Genomic DNA, 17,473 nt, shown 5'->3' with positions numbered 1-17,473 from the left:
CCTCAACCGTCATATGAGGTGTCCTTGAGCTGAAGTCCACTGCTTCACCCAAGACATAATGCATGTATAACATCTTGGCAAACCACAATGGACGATCCATATGATGCATAGGATAACCCATAACATCGAGATATATGTTCTCTCCATTGTCTCGTATGTATGCATTAATGCATTGTGATAGCTTGAGTCGGCCTTTCTTGATGTTGTCATCTGCAACGCCTGGCCATATGGATTTGACCATTTCTCGGTCAATCCTAGTGTTCACCTCTTTCCATTGTGTACCCACTGGGAGCAACGAGCTGCAATTCGAGCGGTGTCGTTCACTCCACCGCCTTGACACATGGATCTGAGATGCTCAAAAGCGCGCTTAGCCCTTTGATTATCATTATCCATATCCTGATTAAACACTATACTTCAGTTACGGCATACAAACTTAATGATAATCAATTGCTATAAGAGTAACCACCATTTTACGACAATCAATTGCTATAATTTTAACCACCATTTTATGACAATCAATTGATATTAGAATAACCACCATCTTACGACAATCAATTGCAATAAGAGTAACCACCATTTTTTAAATCAATGAATAACTACCATCTTACGACAATCAATTGATATAAGAGTAACCACCATTTTTTAAATCAATGAATGATAATCATTGATTCCACGTGGCTTGTTGCTTGAAACTTAAGAGAAAAAACAAAACTCATAGAAAATTTGTTGTCTATTGAGATATAACAAAGTGTTTTTATTACTCATACATTATCCATGGCGCATAAAACACAATTTTTAAAAGTGCTTTTATAAGTCAAAAGTCTCAAAAAACCCTGCTTCATAAAGTACATCATATATCCATTAAAAAAAGGCTACACTCATTTCAGAGGGAGGGCGTAAGCATCGTTCTGGTTGGGCTTCAAATCTTTCTAATTCTTGGTCCAAAAGTGCCAAGGTCTTTCTGTCTGTGGATTTCTTCCTCACCCAACCTTCCACAACAATCCTAGATACGGCTTGTACCTCCACTGAAACCTTATGTTTCAACTAATCTGTGCTGTAGTAGTCAGAGAACTCTCCACAAAACTTACAAAATTTCCATATCACCCATCCTATGGCGTACACATCTGTGGCCTTGGTGCATGGGCACTGGTGATTGCCATCTAGTAACTCAGGAGCTCACCAAGGATGGAGCTTTTGCCAGCTTTCATCGGTATTGTTAGTCTTTTGTGTCTCTAAGCCAACGCGCAGAGCCAATCCCCAATCAATTATTCCAATACTGGGAGTGAGATCCTTGGTAAAGTCCAACATGATGTTCCATGGATGGAGATCATTGTGGATCACTCCCTCGTCATGTGCGAATCGCAATGCCTTCACCAAGGCATGGATCAACGAGGGAGCCTGATTGCAGAGGCTCTTGATACGTGTTTTCTGGTCTTCAGAGGGCTGCTCCCATTTAAAGTCTTCAGGGATCTTTCCTTTCCCCTCTTGATGCGCTACAAGCGTCGTGAAAGAGCCATGTGGAAGGGGCACTGCCTCCATAAGATCACCTAAAGTTCCCCCATTGAAGTAGGGGAATATCAAAAACCATGGCAACATTACAGAGTGGGCAATACTCCTCACAATCCCTCTATGGTTGAGATCTACCCCACTTTCTGATGCAAAGATTTTCCACTGATGCTTGGCCTGTCCTTTGAACTCCTTGGCACAATAAGTATTCGTTGCAGGAAGGAAACTGATCCCTTTGATTTGAACTTGCCACCATGTGCCATAAGCCCCTGACCCAAGTTTCTTGATCTTCTTAATGGACTTATTTGGAATGCCCAGAGTCATACTACATTCAGAATTGTATATACTGCTCTCCAGGTGACTGGCAGAAGCAGTAGAACCCGATGTTCCCTCAATGGCAGCCTCCTCAATAAACGATTCTCCAACTTGGCTGCTCCCCATAACTCTGGTGATAGCCATTCACATTTTCTTGCTTAGGCCAAACTGTGTGTCTATGTGGGATACTCGCCTTGACCTCTCCTTTTCAGCTCTCCATCTAGTGTTCCAATGCTCTAGCTTACCCTTGTCTACTTCTTGAGGGCATTCTTCTTTCAAATCAGAGGCCACCTTGGGCAAATTGCCCACCCAACTGCTCAGTAATGAGATTATTGATTCGGTTGTTTTGTCTGGATATAACAACAACATTTTGCGGGCAATCTCACTGTATAATGATCGCAATCTAGACTCATCTGCAACAATTTGTGCTATATCGTCGGGATCTAGTGCATTGACGATCGTAATCAATAATTTTCTAATTTTCTTTTTGAACTCTATCATTGAAGTAGCAGAAGGATCCATTTTGCCTGCAATGGTATTATTGCAAACAACACATTGTGAAATATAACTATGTGCCACCGCATTTGGATCTTTTCTACGTGAAAGAAAAAGTGCAGTATAGAGCATAGATCTCATACGCTTTTGCAGTGACACACCTAATCGCAATTGCAACCATGTGCCAATGCCTCACCGTATGAAAACTTACAAACAGATGCTCCTGTCATTCTAGCAGCAACACACCTAGTCGCAATTGCAACCATGTGCCGAGGCATGAATGACTGGGAGCAGCATAAAACAGAGTCACCCTACGCTTTTGCAATGACACACCTACACTACAAGAGGTTGTGTGCTCTTGTGACGCTGTTAGCGACGAAAATACACTGGGTTTTTATAACCCCCGGCGTCGCTAAAACCGTCGCTACGAGCGTCGCTATAAGCGTCCCTATAAGCGACGCTCATAGCGACGCTTATAGCGACGCTTATAGCGACGTATACACTGCAGACTATAGCAACGCTCATAGCGACGCTACAGAGCCATAAATAGCGACGGTTATAGCGACGCCCGAGAGATTTTTTTTTTGGTGGCAGGGCATTGAATGCCCTGCCACCCATCAACCATATTGTACTTGATTCACTTTTTAAAAAAAGTGCAAGGGTAGATAATAGACCCAAAATAGTCACCCACAAGACGCATTGTTTGCAAAATTGACAATTGTACACATCATAGGCAAAATGAATTGATTGGCAAATGTAATAATGACAATTGTACAACATCATAGGCATAAAGAATTGATTGGCAAAAGGAACTGCGGTGACAAATGTAATAATATACATGGTTCAAAAAGACGTATAAAATCCGTCTCATGATACATAAGCTATGAGAAACCCTAAACTAATGCTATCTAGCTACGGCTAAACTGACGTCGTCTAGTCAGACGTCTCATCGCGTCCAAGCGGCGTATCTGTCGGATTCTGCAAAAAAAGACAATAAGACAGCTTTCAGTAAGTATAAACATATAACGACATTTATAAAACAATACAAAAAATAAAAAAGAGTAAACCCTAATACTAACCATGCCGCCGTGAGAACTGAGAATGTCCATCAGAGCGTTTAAGCCCTTCCTGCCTGCGTACTCGCGCTCGTATGGTGTGGGATCACGTCCTGTCATCGACCACTGTCAAAACATACAAAGATTTCATTATGTTAGAATTAAAAAACTCATAAACCCTAAACTATCGAACATAAAGAGCAATGTGAAAACACTTACAAAATCGGCCTCAAATGATGCCCATCCACCGCTCCCCAAGTGGTGCGAGCTCCCTGCCTCTACTCGCGCTCTGGCTGCATCCTTTTGTTGCTTTCACTTGTCGGGATTCTCGCGCGCTGCTTTCTTCGCATTCTTCCAATCTTCTTTGGCCAGCCAATCTGGCCTGTTCCACCCATTCTTGATTGCATTTTGCACTTCGGAACGCTTGTGTTTGCAGTATTCGCGCATTCGAATCTTCATCAGGTCTTCATTGAAGCGCTGATCCCGTGTTGGAACGGGAAACCCATCATGAAGTATGCTGATGACTCTGTTTTTTAAATCTCTTGGTACTTCACTCCATTTGTTTAGTATGTAGTGTCTAAACAGCTGAGAGCAAAGACCACGCATGCGCGAGATCACCTTCTTGCCGTCATCATCCATGATGATGCCGCCGCTGAAGTCGATGGAGTAAGATAAGCCCTCTGGCCGGTGACGCGTGAACCTGGGTGTCCCGGCAGGGGTCTCTAGCGGCGTGTCGATGGGGGTACGGACGTCAGGTGTCTCCACAAGCGTCTGGGCCCCGAAGCGAGGAGTGTCGAGTGGGGTGGCTCCTGGCGGAGTAGGTAGAGGTGTGTAGCTTCTAGGAACAGTCAGCCGTGCAAAACCTGGCGTAGATGGCGATGCTGTGGCTGGTGTGGGGGTGGGCAAAGAAGGGGAGGGTAAAGAGCCTCGTCGAACACGAGGCGGTGTGGAGGCATCGGTGGCGGAATCCCCACAACAACCGCCACCGCCACCACTAGAGCGCCGGTGTCTAGACAAGTGTGAAGCTCGTCTCGTCGACGCCGAAGCTTCGGAGCGCGCCGAATGCTCCGAAAGAGAGGGAGATGCGGATGGAGTAGGAACGCGCGATGATGCGCCAGAGCAATGACGCTCCACGTACCACTGTCTCTGCTGCGGTGACAAAGAAGAAAGAAACTCCTCATCATCCATACCTGCATTAAACACACGAATATTTAAACTTAATATTGAATGAATAGAGTAGACAATGACGCAAAGACCATTAAATACAATGACGTAATGACGCATATAAATACAATGACGCAATGAATTGAGTGATAGCAGAGGCAAGTCGAAAACTCAGAATTTTCAATCAAAAGATGTGAGCGCGAGTAGAAAAGAGCGTTATACACCATGGAAGGTACTTAGAGAGCCAGAGCTTTTACAACACGGAGCAAAATTGTTCAAATACAATATTTGTGGCTTTAAGAGATCTCTCTCTCATCCTCGCATAACTCAGCATAACTTCCTATATCTATATAGAGCTCTCCGTTTAAACACATATCCTCTGTTTCATTTTGTAGCTCCTCTGCATGCACCCCATATAGAGTAGTAGCATCTTGATGCTCGTCTGGCACCACCGCAGCGGCTTCTGATTGAGCATCTTCTCTGATCTCCTTCATTGATGCCGTTGTGATTGGCACATGGTAGCCTTCATACGTCCTTGCACTACGAGGGGCTACCTCTATGACGTACCACCAGTTTGATGTAGACTTTGTAGGATGAAATATTACCTGCCAGAGCCACATAACTTACATGAGAGCTTTCAAGCACATAACTTGTAAAAGGGGGATGTTAACTATTTACATACTTACTTGTTCACAATGCTCGGGTAGTACGAAAGTGTCTCTTAGGTCAGTCCATTTCTTAGTAGAATCCACCTCAAGAAAACCAGACTCTCCTCTACGCACAGTAGCGTTGCGACCCTCCATGATTATCTTGAACCATTGCACGTCAAACAAGTCGACAAAAAATCCTCTGTAATCGATCCTCAAAATCTCTTGCAGCGTGCCGAAGTAAGTGAGTTCCGCCACCACAGGATCTGCATCAGAGGAACGTCGTCGACTAGACTGTTCAAATTTTGCCATGATTCCACAATCTTGAGTAAAACGCTTTTTGTCGATTCGTTCCACCCTAAAATGTCGACCTTTACACCATGCTGCTATGTATGACTTATACTACAACGAACAAAGATTATGAGTGGCGGTTCAAACGTTTATAAATAAAGTCACTTGCTAGTCGTACATTGCAAACTTACCTTGGTCGCGCAACCCCGAGAGTACTCCCACTCTTCCTCAGTCACTTCGTCACCGCATTGTTGTGCGCTTTTCAATTGGTTGTGCAACCATCTTAAGCTCATGAAGGTTGGTAGGCTCTCCAGAACCGTTGGATAGTGCATCGGTGGTCGTCTTCCCCATCTCCACTCGATTCGTGCCCTTTGTCGCTCTTGCTTTGCATCCTCATATTGTGAAATCCACTTTTGCATCACTAGATTGTGAAGCATGCAAAATCGGTTGATTTTAGCCTCTAGATCTTCCGTCATCTTTTTCTCAACACCGAGATTGCACATGACAATCCCAGATATGCGCTCATCATCTATGGTTCGCCATAGCGTGTCCCGGGCTTTATCAAATCCGTCTAGCCACTCTCCAATGTACACTAGGGACTCTGATACCAACCAACCTTCTGCCATGCTACCCTCCGGACGTGCCTTTTGACGCACATATCCCTTAAGCGTTTTCATGAAACGTTCTAAGAAGAACATCCATCTGGAATGAACTGTGCCAGCTATTTCCACCTCATCAACTATGTGAACGAGAAGATGCACCTGAATGGTTAGCATTGTAGTAGGAAAATGTTTCTCAAACATGCACACAAGCTCCGCAGCATTTAGTTTGGCGAATGGTATGGAGGCTACGTTGATCTCCTTTTGTGAGATCCATTGCACCAGCTTTGCAAGTTTGTAGATTGTGTTACGGATGTCGAGAGACAAACATCCCTCAATGGCAACCGGTAAAATAAACTGTAAAGTATGTGCAGCAATGATATTAAAGTGCACATTTTATGCAATGATATTAAAGTCCACTATGAACGTACCTGACACATTTTATGCCAATCGTGTGACTTCAAACCGGTAAGCTTTCCTTCTTTAGTAAAACACGTTCGGAGCGAGTGCATTACGCCAGTGGGGGTCCGCAAAGATCGAATGGTCTCTTTTACTTTGCGTTCTTGGGCTCCTGTGAAAATCCATGGTGCTTTAGGGAGTTTTATCAATCCATCAGATGCTGTTTGCGGCCAATATTGCTCCATACGATCCACATTTCTAAGGTCAACTCTGTCTCCCAAAGTATCTTTCTTGCCGGTCAGATGGTCCCATAGTAGATTACCCACATTCTTGAATATGTGCATTGGATCGAGCAAGTGATTGATCATGAGTCGGGGCCAGTATGGTAACTCGTACCATAGAGATAGTCTCTTCATCCCTGGAGGCAATCCGTCATCGCACATCTCCTTCTGCTCTAACCATGCTTGTGCAGACATCCTTGGTGGCTCTCTTCCCAAAAAGCCGTCACGTAACATTGTAAGATGTTGATCTTTGACCAAATGGATTTACGCCATCCATAGCCAGGCCTAAGCGCAAATTTCGAGCTTCCCTGGCAAAATCCGACCATGTTCCATCTATATGTTTCCAGGCTACGCAATCTGCAGGAATTCGTAGCACACCATCCGAAGATTTATTCTCCTCATGCCATGATGCTAGGGCGGCCATGAACTTACATTCGAAGAAATGCTTGATGCGAGGAAGCAGAGGGAAATGTCGCAAAACCTTTTGTGGAATTTTTTTCCCGTGGAGATCTACTCGATATCTTTCGGAATCACATTTCGGACACTTCTCCATGTCTATGTATTCCCCTCTGAAAAGAATGCAGTCATTAGGACAAGCGTGGATAGAATTGTAATCCATCCCCAAGTTTCGCAAAATCTTTCTTGCTTCATCTCGGGAATCTGGCATCACATTGTCAGCTGGTAGTATGTGCTCTTTCAGCAATCTACACAACATAAAAATATGATACAGTCGTGTAAAAATCTATCAGATCATTATACATTTAGAGTTTTATTAAAGTAAACTAATTGTAATAGATCACCTGAAGAGCGTTGTGACGCTAGTGTCACTCCATCCAAACTTTGCCTGCATGTTGAGAAGAACCAGGAGTGCTTTCAATCTAGACATACGTGCTCCATTATACAATGGCGTATCGGCTTCACTTTTCATATCATCATAGATAAGCCTTTCTGAATCCATGATCGTCTCGATCATTTCATCAATCTCGGGCTCAAACATTGCCTCGTTGGGAATGTGCTCTGCATGATCATCCCCCGAGCTGTCAGAGGCTACATCTTGTGGCCTCACATATGCTGCTTGACCAAAGCGCCTGCGAACACGTCTATTGGGTTGCAAGATTGCTGCTTGTTGGCCAGCGTCAGAGTCCGACGAGTTATAATTGGCAACAACTCGATCTATAATAGATGGATCGAACTCGCCAAATTCGCGAACGTGCTGCAAAGAAACACGTCTTGTCCGTCGCACAGCATGCTTGCATTGATTACAAGGAAATAAGACCCTCGTTGAGAGATAGGTGTTTCGGTTGGACGGTCCCACATCCTCGTCACTACTCATAATGAGGATAAAAAACTTATAACCTGGACAACAAATTTAATATTCTATTGGCATTCTTCGTCTTATCTCTCTCTCTCTCTCTCTGTCTCTCTCTCTCTCTCTCTCTCTCTCTCTCTCTCTCTCTCTCTCTCTCTCTTTACCTCACATTCTCTAGTCATGTCCAATCCCCGCACACCTCGGTCTAGAGGTGCACGGAGATCAGAACCACCGAGTTATAATCTCGTCTTTATTGGTCAATACCTATATTTGTGGGTACAAGAAATCTACACACCCACGTCTACATGATATTGCATGTAGTGGACAAAACCCCTTTGCCTCTTCTCTAGCTATAGCACTTCACAGCATCTTAACATCTTTTCACAGTAGATCTTTTCACTGTTCGTCTAACTCTAAACCCTAAACCGTAAGTAATTCTTGCGTGGACTCGATCTAACGTAAATAAGCGTAAATCTAAATAAACGTAAATCTAACTAAAAATAAACCTAAATCTAATTTAACGTAAGTCTACATCTAACCTAATCTTTAACGTCTTTTGGGATAGTTTCCTACGACATTAAAACTCTCTTCTTCTTGTGTGTGTGTGTGTGTGTGTGTGTGTGTGTGTGTGTGTGTGTGTGTGTGTGTGTAAACCTAAATAAACCTAAGTCTAATCTAATATAACATAAATCTAAATCTAACGTAAATTATGTTATATTAAAAACAAAGAACTAAACTAACAGGGATTATAAGAACCTTAAAACTGATTTAACACATAATTTTTCACATAACTCGGCAAGAGTTGGCATTCTCATCACTAAAGATGTGAGAGTTAACTTCCGGCGGTGACGCTGCCTCATCTCTATCCACATCTGACGACAGCAATTGGCCCTTTAGACCGTTCTTGCTCTTGTTACTGACTTTGAAGTTGCTGTTGAATGACTAGAGGTTGTCTAGATGGTCATTGTGTCGGGGATGTAGTGACTCTTGCCACCCTAAAGATCCACCTTCTTCCCTATCTTCTGAAGACATTTCACCAGTACTTTTGGATCAACGGAGCCCACCATGAGTGAAGGCAGCAATACCCTATATTCCATTGAGGGCTTTCTTCATCCGCTTCATGCAGGCATCGCAGTCTATGGAGACCTAAATCTAATCTAATATAACGTAAATCTAAATCTAGCGTAAATAAACGTAAATCTAGTTAAAAATAAACCTAAATCTAATTTAATGTAAGTTTACATATAACCTAATCTTTAACGTCTTTTAAGATAGTTTCCAACGACGTTATAACTCTCTTCTTCTTGTGTGTGTGTGCGTGTGTGGATGTGTGTGCCAATAAAAAGAGATAAATGGTAAACCTTTCTATCACCCATGCCAAGTATGATAGATTGATTATGCCATTTCCCTCTTGAATAATAGGTCTTGAGTTCAACTCCTCGTCGGCTAGATCTTTAGGTCTTTTAATTTTAATTAGTTTCCTACGACGTTAAATTAGTTTCTCTCTCTTTCTCTCTCAATGTGTGTGCGTTTTTTTGGATCGTATGCATGTTTTCTCTCTCTTTTCCTCTCTCAATGTGTGCGTTTTTTGTTTATGCATGTTCTCTCTCTCTTTTCCTCTCTCAATGCGTGCGTTTTTTGTTTATGCATGCTCTCTCTCTCTTCCTCTCTCAATGTGTGTGTGCATCTTTGTTTATGTATGTGTGTGTGCGTTTTTGTTTTTGTTTGTACTCTCTCTCTCTCTCTCTCTCTCTCTCTCTCTCAAAAACACTATGTGTGTGTGTGTATGTGTGTGTGTGTGAGAGAGAGAGAGGGAGAGAGAAAGAGGGGAAGGGAACATGAGAATGAGGAGAGGGAAGGAGCATACCTGGCTCTCCTTCCTCTCCTCGTGTGTGTGTGTGTGTGGAGAAGAAAAAGAGAGAGAGAGAGAGAGAGAGAGAGAGAGAGAGAGAGAGAGAGGGAGAGCGTTACGTGCTCCTTGCTTGAGGGCGCCGAAAAACTCAGATCTGAGATCTGAGTTTTTGGGCGCGCTCGGTTATTTTTTTAGCCCAGCCGGCGTCGCTATGAGCGTCGCAAATTTCTTTGTAAATTTGCGACGCTCATAGCGACGCTTATAACGAGGCTCATAGCGACGCCGGGAATTTTTTTTTTGAGCGTCGCTAATATGAATAGCCTCTTGTAGTGCTAGCTGCAATTGCAACCATGTGCTAGTGCATTCACGCACGGTGACTTCTTTCAAACAGATGCTTCTGTCATTCTAGCAGCAACACACCTAGTCGCAATTACAACCATGTGCGAAGTATGAATGACTGAGAGCAACATAAAACATAGTCACCCTACGCTTTTGCAATACACACCTAGCCGCAATTGCAACCATGTGCCAGTGCATCCACGCACGGTGACTTCTTTCAAACAGATGCTTCTGTCATTCTAGCAGCAACACACCTAATCGCAATTGCAACCATGTGCCAAAGCATGAATGACTGGGAGCAACATAAAACATAGTCATCCTACGCTTTTGCAATGACACACCTAGTCACAATTGCAACCATGTGCCAGTGCATCCACACACGATGTCTTCTTTCAAGATTCAAGCATATGAAGAATTATGAAATTATTTGAGCACACATTCATGCATTAGATGCTACCGTCAATCTAGCAGCAACACACCTAGTTGCAATTGCAACCATGTGCCGAAGCATGAATGACGGGAAGCAACATAAAACATAGTCATCTTGCGTTTTTGCAATGACACACCTAGCCGCAATTGCAACCACGTGCCAATGCATCCATGCACGGTGACTTCTTTTAAACAGATGCTCCTGTCATTCTAGCAGCAACACACCTAGTCGCAATTGCAACCATGTGCCGAAGCATGAATGACTGGGAGCAACATGAAACATAATCACCCTACACTTTTGCAATGACACACCTAGCCGCAATTGCAACCATGTGCAAGTGCATTCACGCACGGTTACTTCTTTCAAACAAATGCTCCTGTCATTCTAGCAGCAACACACCTAGTCGCAATTGCAACCCTGTGTCGAAGCATGAATGACTGGGAGCAATATAAAACATAATCATCGTACGCTTTTGCAATGACACACCTAGCCGCAATTGCAACTATGTGCTAGTGCATCCACGTACGATGATTTGATAAAAGAAATTTTATACCTTTAAGTTTTAACGCAAAAAACTCAAAAAAACATCAATAAAATAAGGAAGGGTTAAAAAAATTACTGCTACACTACTTTGAGAATGTGGAAAGCTGCCAGAAAGTTAGGTGAAGACTTTTCAAAGTACCTCTTTTGTGAAAAAGACAAGCACCGACGTCCGCTTTATATAGCCACGGCGGGCCCGGCGGGAAAGTAGCTTTACCCAGTGGGCCCAGCGGGCCAACTAATTAGCCCGGCGGGCTACGAGCCGGTCTCCAGGTCTCCCTGGAGGTCAAAAAAGATGAATGTCAATTAACATAATATTTGTTATTTTGCATTTCTATTGTTATTAACCTGAAATTATAGTGTGATCACGTCATTTTGAAATCTCTGGATGTGACTCACAAAGAAGAGAATGAGATAGTCCAACTTGTGCACTTCATTGTTTTGAACGCAAAGCATTTAGATAAGTGCAGGGGCATACTAATAATTATCGATCATCTTTCAGTGCATATGTGCACCACAAGAGAGGCGAAGATGACGGCATGCGGGCATCTCTTGTATTGGTTGTGTTTGTGAATGTAGCTAGCTGAGGATCAGGTCATGGTGGACTACCCAATATGCTGCCAATCGGTGCACTTGCTTCCCCTCATCTCGGTGGCTGCTCGAGCACTCGCATGAGTGGCGGTGAAACTCAAAGCAGCAGTAGCGCTTTCAAAGCCAAACTTCTTGTGTCAACGTTGTAGCAAGCCACAAGCGTCAAATCCCGTCATCCTCGCTGCATGCAACCATGTCTACTGCTAGCCCCGTCTCTATCTGCTCCTCTCCACAATCGACTATTCTTTGTCCAAGTGTTGCATCCCCTTTTGTCACAACTCTGCTTGCAAGGCAACTCCCATCTTCCATCCAAGAGAAGGCATTGTTGTTGCTACTAGAGATGGCGATGATGATGATCAAGATGAGGATGCAGATATTGAACCTCCACTTAGATTACCCTCTCACACCCTCCTCTTCAACTCGCTTCTCCCCAAGCCCTCCCCCCTAATTTGCAACATAGAACATAAAGTTAGCTATGCTTCTCTTTAAGCTTAAACAATATCCTGCATCTTAACTTTTGTATTTGTTATGGCTCCTCTTTTGTGTCTGATAAGGAGGACATATATTCACAATAGTAGACTTTTCGATAGCACAAGCACGACCTCAGCTCGACTACATTGCAAGGTTCGTTATCTTCATCCAACTCCCCATGACTATGCGTTTGCTTGGCGCAACACATAAACGCTACGGGGCAGGGCACGGCTTCTGTTTCTTATAATTTTTGGAGAGACCACAATGCCAACTCTCCACCATACTTTTGTATGGCACTTTTGCATGACATGCACTAAATATTTTGCAATTTTGATATGTGACGTTTCATTACATGACATAATGTTTAACTATTCACATTCCTTTCTTGTAGCTTGACTCAAATATCGACTTGTAGAGTGGACAATTGAAAAGCGCCTGTACAACTTCGCAGGTTAGTAAAGCACTTCATTTCATGTTGCAGTTCATTAATGGTTTATCCATTTGCTGTTTTAGAATTAAAAGTTGTTGTTCTCTCTATTAACACAACATCCTCTTCCATTCTTTTCTCAACTATTGTGCCCATAATCCATTTTCAAATTTCACATCGAGTAGATTGGTTCATTGTTTAAATACTTGCGATTTTATTTAAACCAACAACATACTGATTTCTATTATCAATCTCTATTATTTGATGCAGATAATATCAATCATCCCTATAATATCTATTGATTGAAGCACTTAACTTTGCCTCCTCCCAAGAACATAATAGCATTTTTCAAATGTATATCCCTTTCACACAGTGCCGTCGTTGCCAAATTACTCGTGCTCCTGTTTCCTCTGGTGCGCGATACTAAATGTCAATTTGCATATGTCCTCCTATATAATATATTCTATAGATGTTATATATCGAGGCCCACCAAGTAGTCTTGAGAATAAACGGACAGTTCACATCGTTCGACGGCTTTTGGAGAGGCTGCAAGAAAGAGCGGCAGGGGGAGGAAGAGAAGCGGCGGGCATGTCATGAAGGAGGGTTTGGCGAGGAGGATAATTAAAATCTATGGTTTCACATGCGATCCAGCTCAGGAGCGACGTCGCAAGTGCGCGCATGGAGCTTGAATCCCCCAGGAATTAGCTCAATAATACGAGCAAGCTACCAAGTCCGATGTAGATTTTCCTGAGGATCAGTTGCTCGGTGAGTCTTGTAGAGCCCTTATCAAATTTAATGTGTACAATATTATTGTGGGTGAATGCGATAGACAATAAGAAGAGAAGAGGAGTGAAGTAGTACAGAGGATAAGAAGAAGATGGGCGCAAATAAGAACATTTTACATCGATCTTGTGGGTCTTGAGCTCAAGATTTTGAGATAGAGAGAGAGAGAGAGAGAGAGAGAGAGAGAGAGAGAGAGAATAATTGCAGGTGAGGAAGCAATGAAAGCACGATATGGACTTCATTAGGTGTGGTGGTCGACGCCGTTGAGAGTACTCTTGTGGACACGAGTCATGAGACAGTACCAGAGACAAGCAACAATGTAACAAGATCATCTCACACATAATGGCCATGTATCACTGGATGCTTACTCAATTAAAGAAATGCAAGTTATACTCATGTGTACAAAAATGGAGGCGGATCCCTTCCCCAATTCCTGGGTAGGTAATGCTCAAGCTTACAAGGCCGGAGGTCTAGAGTGAGCTCCCAACCTTATCGCAATATTGCTCACCATTGCACAAGAGCAGCACAAATGCCAAGCATCAAGCACCGCCGGAAGATGTATCTTGCAGGCTACTTTATATTCAAGCAAACAAAAATGGAACTATATTTGGGCAGATTCTTCATTCAAGCTATATATTGTGCAGTGCTCCCATATTGGGCTCTTCATCTATTTACATTCTGTATATGATTTGTCTCGGCATGTACAATGTACAACGCTGGGTCCTATTGAATCTGTCCACTTACGGTTCGCAGTGTAGCTAGCTTTGAGCAAGTGTAGAGATCCTCCTCTAGTTGACGGAAAATGTTGGAATGAGCTTCTCTTTGATGAAGTAGCAGATGGCAGTACAATCATCGGTTCTCCAAGTACCGTGCTTTATCTTCCAAGCCCGGACTGCGGTATCTACCAATGCCTTTGCTGCCGTTTCCTTGGGAAATGCAGATGCCACTATTCTTGCCACATCCTCATTGCTAAGCACATCCCAAATCTGTCATGAAGTGAAGGGTATATGTATGATTATTGGACTTAAAAGTGGTTATTCTAGTGACATTATGGTGAAAATGTATGTGTTTGTGCAAAGAGTCATGTAGATTACCCCATCACTCGCAAGAACAATGAATTCGTCTTCTTCCGTGAGCCTTCTACAGAAAATCTGTGGAGTTGCACTAAGCCCATATTCCTTCAAGCAAAAGTCGCCCAACGCCCTGGCCATTGCTAAGCCAGGCATGTCCGAATGTGGCGACCACACTCTGGCCACATTGGGCTCGTCCTCGAGTGCAAACACACGTCCCTTGCACCTCTTTATCCTTTCCAACTCCACTGCAAAAGAGATAAAAAGTCAGCCCACAAAAGTTAATTGTAAAGTGGGAAGTGCTTAAACTGTTACTTAAATCAATTAGAGTGTCATCTGTACCATAACTAGCTTTTAAAACCACCATTCATTTTGCTTACATTTTTCTGGCAAATAAATGTAGCCTCTAACTATGGCTACAGCTGGACTATGAAAATACACTTGTATACTGGCAGGCAAATATTGCGAAAATTGATGCCATACAAGGCCTTTCATTTTCCACATAATTGTCTGGTATCTAATATTAGCTCCATATTTGATTGGAGTTAAGTTAAATCTTAGTGCTAATTCAGTCTTAACATATTAGTGCTAAGATTCTGTGATGCTTAAAGTTGAGTTAGAATTTGTTCAAGTGAGCATTGCAACTTGAAACACTTAATCATGAGGCGAGAAACCGATTCTTACTTGGCAGGTTCGGCTTCAGATCGGTGGTAAGCTGGTGCGCAACCAGAGAGCCATTCTCTTGTGATCTTCTTGCAAGAATGGCTCTGGAGTCCCCAACATTCCCTATAATCAGATCTTTACCCTGCCCATTCATGAGATGAAAGATGTTATACACTTTATAAGATCAAAAGCTGATCTTTATCACACAAAATATGCTGTATTTTCTACAGTAAGGAATGCCTCAGAAGTAGTACTAGCTATCTTGTTACTAGATAGTACATATTAAAGTCTCTTTTTAGGGATTGTGTTAGTTTTCATAAAAACAAGCAGAAATCCATAAAAGCTCCAGACACACTTTAGAATCAGAATTATTTAATGAAGAGATTAAAGGGTTGATCATCACCTGCAAAACCATGGTCACCGCCGTGGTGCCACTCTCGAAGCAATGAAGTTTCGGGTGTGATTTAAGGTTCCTATCCATGAGCTTGTATGCTGCAACAAACTTATCTCTCCAGGTCTGGTCACAACAAGCCTTTGTTGCAGGCTGGTTATCGCTGGAGGGATCGACATTCGCTTTGTTGGTTGCTGCTATCTGTTCATGGATTTTCAGAACTACATCTTCTTCTTGTTGGCACTCCTCATGTATATATACATCCTCGTCCGGATCAAGGTTGTCAACTTCATTCGCCAGTAGACTGTGAGGCAAGGCCAGCAAAACTGGGAGAGTGTCCCTCACCTTTCTTGCAACCAAGTGCCCATTTGGTCCATGCCCATCGAAGACGCCACAGAACACCAGATCTGCCTGGGCTGCAAATTCCTGAATCATAAATCAAGCGATGCGGATTGGAAAGAGAGCTAATTAGAGATGGACTGAGTCATGAAGCTCAAAAATGCACATGCCTCATAATTACTGCCTACATGTAATTATTGCATGTTATCTGAAAGCCTTCATTAATGATCATAGAAACCTGATTGCCATTTTAACTCCCTTTCTTTGCTCTCAGAATCTTAATGAAACCTGGGGTGCATGTTGATAATTGGCTAATTAAGCTGCTTGGTATATAATTCAACAGCTATTGAGAGCATCACTGCCATGCTGACTTAGATTAGCATTGCCCGCCCCGTGCATGCACCCAAAGATAAAAGAGAATATATAATCAAGAAAGGGGCTCATTAAATTACCTCCCACACAAGCATGCAATCCTGATTGATGCCCTTGCGGCCTTGTTTGCTGAATGCGCATGCGGAGAAGGTAGATCCATCGGTGCAAATGCGGCTGGGCATCCTCGACAGGATTTCGGTGACCTTGGCCTCTGCGTTCAGCATCTCGATGACTATCTTCTTCTTGCCTCTCAAGGGCCTTGTATGTAGGCTCTGCTCATCTATAGACATGCATACACCCATCTCAAAGCCTGGGTAATTAGGTTAGGGTTGCTTCACAAGCTTGTTGAGTGGTATTATTGATGTGCCAGAATCTGTTGGAATTGCTCAAACAGTTATGAGGTGAGGGAGCTAAGTTTAATATCATCCAAAGAGGGGCATCAAGGTTAAGCATATGCAGGAAATTGTGGGTAGCTAGCTGCTAACAAGAAGGCCATTGATTCTCTTCTTAATTAGACACAGAGAAATGATTGCTTTACAAATTAATTCCAAGGGTTTGTGATGGTTTTATATAAGCAGGAATGAAGGGTTGGGCTAATTGCAAGCACTGAAAGTTCTTGAGGGGAGCTCAGGGTTTGCTTGACCAATTAAACTTCCAAAGAGGAAGTGATTCCTTTATATCAACAATATTAGACCATAGATTATATACAATACTAGAAAGCTGTAGAAGGCCAGTGATGTGACATGCAATGGTAATTCTACTATACTGACTAGCAACTGGTGATTAGGATGGCCCACTAACACTCACCTGTCTAATCAAAATTTGGCCTTAATAATTAGCAAGCAATTAGAGTGATTAGGATAGGCCACTAACAATATGCACTCCCCTGTCTAATCAAAATTTGGCCTTAATTAACTCATTTTGAATAGCATCTCCCATGCTAGAAAGGTGGCTAATTGTGATTAGTCCTGTTTAATGCTTATAATTGTCTCGTGCTAATCAGCTCACTTCATTCATGGGTAGATTTACCAAGCTATAGTAGGTGGATTATCCCCAAAAGAAAAAAAAAAGTACGAGAAACAGGTGGATCAGAAATTAAACTAGCACATTTTTAATATGGAAAAAGTCTCCTATAGGGCACATG

At 42.8% G+C, this 17,473-nt stretch overlaps 1 protein-coding gene across 1 annotated transcript; it reads right to left on the bottom strand.

Annotated features, from left to right (window-relative positions):
* Positions 1-13,827: 13,827 nt before the first annotated feature.
* Positions 13,828-17,245, bottom strand: LOC147465752 (putative protein phosphatase 2C 33). Its single transcript, XM_086521596.1, has 5 exons — positions 16,410-17,245; positions 15,631-16,044; positions 15,249-15,369; positions 14,589-14,812; positions 13,828-14,480 (listed from the first exon to the last, which is right to left on the bottom strand). Exons 1-5 carry the CDS (start codon positions 16,629-16,631, stop codon positions 14,283-14,285), a joined length of 1,179 nt encoding a protein of 392 aa, XP_086377722.1. The 5' UTR covers positions 16,632-17,245; the 3' UTR covers positions 13,828-14,282.
* Positions 17,246-17,473: the final 228 nt, after the last annotated feature.

This window comes from Adiantum capillus-veneris, chromosome 1, assembly GCF_014529385.1.
Source record: "Adiantum capillus-veneris isolate H3 chromosome 1, ASM1452938v2, whole genome shotgun sequence".
NCBI classification, from domain to species: domain Eukaryota; kingdom Viridiplantae; phylum Streptophyta; class Polypodiopsida; order Polypodiales; family Pteridaceae; genus Adiantum; species Adiantum capillus-veneris.
Note: the sequence above shows the minus strand (reverse complement) of the source record. Positions and strands in the feature narration are given on the sequence as shown.